Source organism: Mucor mucedo (assembly GCF_025094135.1).
Source record: "Mucor mucedo strain NRRL 3635 chromosome Unknown EV154scaffold_155, whole genome shotgun sequence".
Lineage (NCBI taxonomy): Eukaryota > Fungi > Mucoromycota > Mucoromycetes > Mucorales > Mucoraceae > Mucor > Mucor mucedo.
Window position 1 is genome coordinate 1 of NW_026252439.1, and position 6,860 is coordinate 6,860.

General features: G+C 37.2%; 1 protein-coding gene across 1 annotated transcript; it reads right to left on the reverse strand.

Moving 5' to 3' along the window:
- Positions 1–18: 18 nt before the first annotated feature.
- EV154DRAFT_486729 (uncharacterized protein) lies at positions 19–753 on the reverse strand (the record flags this gene model as incomplete). Its single annotated transcript, XM_051598882.1, has 1 exon — positions 19–753. A coding segment is annotated over one exon (735 nt), but the record flags the coding sequence as incomplete, so codon positions are not given.
- Between the last annotated feature and the right edge of the window lie 6,107 nt (positions 754–6,860).

Consider the following 6,860-nt stretch of genomic DNA (forward strand, 5'->3'; position numbering starts at 1 on the left):
TTGATTAGAGTTATGCACCTTTTCCGTGTAACCACGAGGAGCTCTTGACCCACCATAATCGCCATTATTTCGTTTCAAGATAGCATTCACCTGTTGAGGCTCTTGTACCTTAATAACCTCCTTGGTGAGACCTGTAACCATGCCCGTGTTGTTGTGACATTGTTCTGCCCAACGCAATAGAGATTCCAACCCTTCGAAGGTATTAACCTTGGTCTTGTCCAGATTGTTGTATGGATTCTTCTCCATATAGTCACAGAACTTCTTGACTTCAGGCAATAGACCCTTTCTGATCTCCTTCACCGTTTGCTTTTCAGTACGACTAGCGAGTTCCACTGGATCCAACTTTCTGAGTAACGCACGCTTGATATTCATGAATTCCCAAGGAGATTCGGACTTAAGTTGAACACGGTCTTCGTACGCTTCTTCGTACTTCTCGAACCATTCTGCAGTAATGAACTTTGCCGAAAATTGCTTGACCAGACAAGCACTAGTACCATCATCGAATTTCATCTTCTTGTATTCTTCCGATCCCCTTTCGAAAGTGTTCAAGAACCATTCTCTCGCATAGTGGGTAAGACACCTGAAGAATAATTCCTTTCTTCTGTCCGTGGACACCCAGTTATTCCAAGAAGCCGCTTCATTAAAGTCCTCCAAAAACTGAACAGGATCCTGTCTATCACCACTAGCAAATGTAGGCGCACTCTTTGCGCTAGTTTCGCCCAACACCAAAACTGAATTTCCTTCCGTAGCCATTTTTTTTTGTATTGTTCTATAACCTTGTGAACCTTTAGTTTAATTATATTCCAAAATAGCAGCACGCCCAGCTACTCCACCAAATGTTGCGAGGGGTTTATATCTACCTTGTGACTAGCTAACTGTTTCTAATTAAACGTTGTTTTTAACTACACCAAATTGCAATGATATGTAAAAAGATATAGTCTCGAATTTATATATAGAAAACGAACAAAAGAAAACTTTATTTAATAATAAAAATGTGAATTTATGAATAAGGATCTGTAGTACCAAGTACTGCAGTAGTTCCTCGACCATTAGAGAAAGATAGGATCATACCCTTCTCACACCCCACTACAGCTTCTGACCGCTTGTATCATTTTGTTTACTAAATATCTTTCTATGACCGCTCACCACAATACCCAGAAGCTTAATTTAAATCTACCTTTGTTAGCGCTTACGTAGACGAGGAGTCTGAGATGACAGAGGAAGAGTTTCTTACAATTGATGAAGATGCAAGCAAGATTTTAAAGGGTGGACTATTAGACAAGTATCTCGAAAAGATCCAATTTGAGTGTGACACAAAAAATCCATACAAGAGTAGCACATATTGGATAAACCCACTAATGGCGAATTTCGCATTATCAAAAGATCTTAATCCGGAATCACTATATCTGCCTAAAGTGTTCATCTGGTTGCCACATGCATTGATGGATACAAGAGACAAAATGTTAAAATGCTTAGTTCCTGGATGCTCCAAAAATTTAAATAAGAAGGGATTCTTAGACAATCCAAAAGCCAGAAAGATCGTAGATATTCATGAGTATGTTTTTGTGTCCATGTAAACATCATTATTTAATCTACTGTGACTAACGTGCAAAATTTCAGAAACTTTTATATCATGACATATCGTTATGAGTGTCGTATTTGGGTACGATCCACTTAAAGAATAATTAAGCAAATCGTTTAAAGAAATAAACTATGAAATTAAAACAACCTTTGATGTTGCATATCAGCATACGCTTGTATACTGCTATACAACTTCTCCTACTTCGAGTACATACTTCTATATTAAAGATTGCATGATTGGCCTAAATACGATATACGAATGACAGTTGGATACAGAATGCTATACCACTGAGTTACGATATCACCGATCGAGAAGAGAAACTTCTCAGATCAATCAAGAATTATAAGAAAGAGAAACTTAATATTAATAGTTCTCTCAATGGATTAGCTACCCAGAGAGAGAATAGAACAGCTATTAATATAAATGGTTCATTTACTTATATATTGATATAATTATACTGCTGATAAAGAGTATAAAGAAATAGTGTATGAATTAATGGATACCTAGCTTCTACAACCAAATATACAAATATCGATAAGACATTTTATATTTGGGATCGTAATTTATTCATTACAAAGATAATGAATAAATGATCAACTATTATGTTCTATTGCCAATTACACTTGACAAACAAGTATGCATCTTTTACAGTAACCGTTGCATGATCTGATAAATAAGTATCTCGTAATACTAAAGATTTATTAGCATACTCATGCTCCCGATCCACTGATATGGGACAACGTTATCTGGAAACAATTCTAACGAGTAGTATCCATTTAACCCAAGGCGCGAAACAAAGTATAGATCTATTCCAAAACCAGAAAGGTTGACTCATCATTAAAACTCAGGAGAGTTGTGCAATATAAAAAGGATCAATTATTTCATAGCAGCAGAGTTCTTTTAGTCTATTTTTACCCCTAATAAAAATATACTTTTATCTCATTACTTTTCTATGTAATATTTTGTCAAATACCACAATGAGTGTCCCAATAAGGAACATGGTACCTGTGTTGGCTATGACAGAAAAGTGATTGAACAGCTGCCATATAGATTTCGACTTGATTTTCCCGCACATCTGACCCATAGATCTGGAATTTCTAAAGATTTGGGTAAACTGTTGAGAGCTGGTGCTCAAAACTCTCTTGGGCCTAGCAAAGTCAGTCGGGTGCTTAGGGAATTTCATGGGCTTAGACACGATGAGTTGGAGCTTCGATATCTGGATGCGTTAAGATACCATAAAACTAGCACCATTATGGGAATGTGGAATAAGAAAACTGTCAATCCAGAGTTCTCTCCCTTCAACGACAAGGAAAGATATGCCGGCTCTGTCCCTTCAGCTAGCTATCTTAGCTTTGTGTATTGCTCAATAATCAATGACCGTCGACCTTTTATGGATAAAATGATTTCGTCTTTGGGAGGAGAGATTCTTAAAGCAGATCACTCATTTAAAATTATTGATCATATGGGGAAAATCAATGGCGTTCCTGTGTTTGGTGCATTATATACTGTATGCAACGAGTACGAAGAAATTAGGGCTCAGGCGTTGGTACCTACAAAAGCTCACAGTCATCTCAAGCCGGTATACGATAGTTTGATTCAAAGCTACAATATTTACGGATCTGATCTTCCAAAATTTATTTTCACCGACAATGTCACAGCTGATCAAAAGTTTCTTGAATCTGTTGTTCCAATATTGAAGGAAAACGTGCAACATATACCTCGAGGCAATGTCAGCAGAAAAGGAAAAGAAAAAGAAAATATTCGTGACACTGCTCCTAATAACCAACATGCTGAAAATAATAATTTGGAAATTTTTGATAATGATAATTATTTATCAAGCATAGACCACGAACTTCCCACATACACAATTCCAAATGATGTCAAAGTTGGTGTTCTTGATACCGCAACAGCCATAAATTCAATAGTCAATGATCTCCTGAGGGTTGCAAATGATCAAGGTACTTTGTTTGTTGGATTCGATTGTGAATGGTAATTCAATCGCTCGCATTTTGCAATCGGAAAAGTTTCCTTAGTACAGATCGCATATGACACAAATGTCTGGCTGCTGAGATTGAACAAGTTTGATAAGAATAGCTTACCTAGCTCAATAAAGGTTTTCCTTAAGTCAGAAGCTATCATCAAAATTGGACGAGCAGTAAGTGGCGATCTCAAAAAGTTAGAAAGGGATTTTGAATTGGAAGACAGCCACGGAAAATTGGAATTGGGCAGTTACTGTAAGACTAAAGGTGTCATAAACAAGGCTACTTACGGACTGGAATATATTTGCGCGGCCGTTTTGAAAAAGAAGCTACCAAAAGACAATAATACACCAATATTAAGTGATTGGAGTTCAACAGTCTGTCAGAATCTCAGATTACGTATGCTGCCAATGATGCCTATGTCTCTTTAGAGATATTCAATACTTTGCAACATGTTACAGCAGCTGGTACCCAAATTTTTGAAAATCCAAAGCCTGGCATGTTCGTCTCGATTCATTTGAAAGGGAGTAAGCAAGTCTGTGCCTTTGGTGTCACTATAATTCCTGGTAGCAAAACAATTAAGTTGAAGAATAAGGCTTGTTTGAAGATCAAAGACGTGTGCATCCCGGGTACAACAGTATTGGTTTCTGATGGCGATGCTGAGAAATGTTTGGGAGATTACGGAGAACCCCCTTTTGATGTAATTATTGATTTAAAACACTTTCAGCTTTTTACTGCCAACGAAGAGGCCTATAAATCTACGCCGGCCACTATTATGCCCGCACATGGAACGAGTTCATCCAGTGAAGTACGAAGAAATGCTGATGAATTTAACCAGTTGCCTTCGAGGGTCTTAAAGGACGTTTTTCATCTTATGGATATGATACCCATCCAAAAAGCACATGGATTCTCGAAAGAATTTTCACGCAAGTTTAGAGATGCTATGTTTGTTAATGATTTAGAAGATGAGGCATTGGTATCAGCATATTTATGAAGCCAAAATACGACTATAGAAAAAATGATGGTTAAAAACCCTGACTGGGTCCTAAAAAAAGTCAGACGATATGTTCCATCTCCGTCTGCTCTCTATCCCGTTGTCAAAGGTATCTTTGATTTGTACGGTAATGCTGTTTGTTCAGTCAGTGGAAACAAACTTTTTGATAAGAAAGCTTGGAAAATATCGAAAGCTGTTCTGGATACAATTAAACTCGGCCATGTTTCTGATCCACCTGGAGTATCTTGGTATTATTTTATTGCTAAAGACGCAAATGGGCTGCCCGTCTATCGATGTGTAAGGGGAACCAATTCTGTGGAAGGTGGGGTACACCAAAATATAATCCGTAAATTTGCCTCGTTCAATGCTAGCCCAGCATTGACTGATTGTGCGTTGGCGGACTATCGTCCACGACATAACATGACTGTAAGTTATATTGAATGATGTTGTTACCTAACATATCGCATAAAACAATGTAATTAACTTTTTTTTTCCTAGGTTGGCTCGAAAAATAGGTATGGAATTACCCATAAAACTCATTTCTCTCCCTGGATAAACCAGGCAATCAATTTTCTCAGGGCTGAACTTAAACAAAACATTATTCACTCGTATTGCGATCCTTTGGGTAATTCTTTTCTGCTTGTCTCTACATCAGAAACATTTGGTATATGCCACATTCCAGAACCGCTCCTTGAAGCTTACGATATGAAAAACAATAGAGTGCATCTGCTTTTGAGTAGTTCCTAACGTGTTTTGTGACATTTTTGAGCATTCATCTCCGACTGGTACAAGTAATATAAAAGGAAATTTATTCATAGCCAGATTTTTTTTATGTGGGGATTTTTTTTTTTTTGAAGAAAATTTTTCAGTGGAAGTAATATTGGGCCTCCGGCTGCGATTTCATAGGCCGGCTCTAAACAGCTTTAGATCAATATTTCAAGCCTTTCAATAGATAAATTATTTTTAAAAAGGGTCACGCATCTTAAGAATATACTTTAATATATATATTCTAAATTACAAATAATTCTACTTACTACATAAAAAAAATTTAAACTTTTTTACCCTTTTTCAAGGTTGATGATATTGAGCCTCCGGCTGCGATTTTATAGGCTGTCTCTAAAACAACTTCAAATCAATATTTCCAGCCTTTCAATAGATAAATTATTTTTAAAAAGGGTCACGCATCATAAGAATATTTGTTTTAGGCTAATTATACGCGCACCATACTTTTTGCTTGAAAAAAAAATCTCGCGCACCATTTTTTTCTGTCCGGTCAAATAATAAAATTCCGGGTCGGACCAAAAATGATTTTGCACATTGGATTTTTTTCTTACGCACCATGCTTTTTTCGCTGGCGCACCATGCTTTTTCCGCTGGCGCACCATAATTTTTCGCTGGCGCACCATAGTTTTTTTTCGCTGGCGCACCATACATTTTTTCGCTGGCGCACCATAGTTTTTTTCGCTGGCGCACCATGCTTTTTCCGCTGGCGCACCATAATTTTTCGCTGGCGCACCATAGTTTTTTTTCGCTGGCGGACTATATTTTTTTTCGCTGGCGCACCATACTTTGTGATGAAGAGAATCAATGTGGTTTTGAGTGTGAGCTCATGCTTTTAGTCTAAATTTTATTTTGTTTTTGGGTTTTGATTATTATGAGATAAAATATAAAGTTTGGGAGAATGTTAAGGATTGGGGAAGCAAATTATAAAATTATCCTGTCTAGTTGTTTTGAAAGTAGTGAGACACGTCGTTGACACAAATGTCTCGGTGCGCGTCGAATACTTTTTGGTGTGAAAAGTTTAATGTTGGCCATTTCTTGACTTTAAAAGCTTTCTTCGTTTTGTTGTCGATTTGAGGTAAAATCATATAAAAATGACTGTTGGCAAACAAAAGTTGAATAGGATCATTCATTGTTTCCAAATCCAGACCAAGAAGTGGTACAAAAGTGATTGAATCTTTGGTGTATATGATGCTTCCATCATTATCTCTCCACGTGATTTCATACTTGTCGACTTTCGGTGTTGTAGCATGTAAAATTACTGGTCTTTTGAAAGTGTCAGCAACAATTTGTGGGCATCCGTAACAGTCAAACCAAAGACTTAAGTCATCAAGACAGGGAGCTCTTGTTGATTGCAATTTTTTTGAGGTATACGCTTCGTTTAGCCCATATGTGTTGTAAAGAGTGTTAGCATACTTTGTAAAGGTAGCTAACATCATTTTTTTCACTTGGATCCAAGCGATTTCATTGTCAAAAACAGCGAGGCTTACAGCACGGTATCCACAATTACCATCAGGATGGGGGT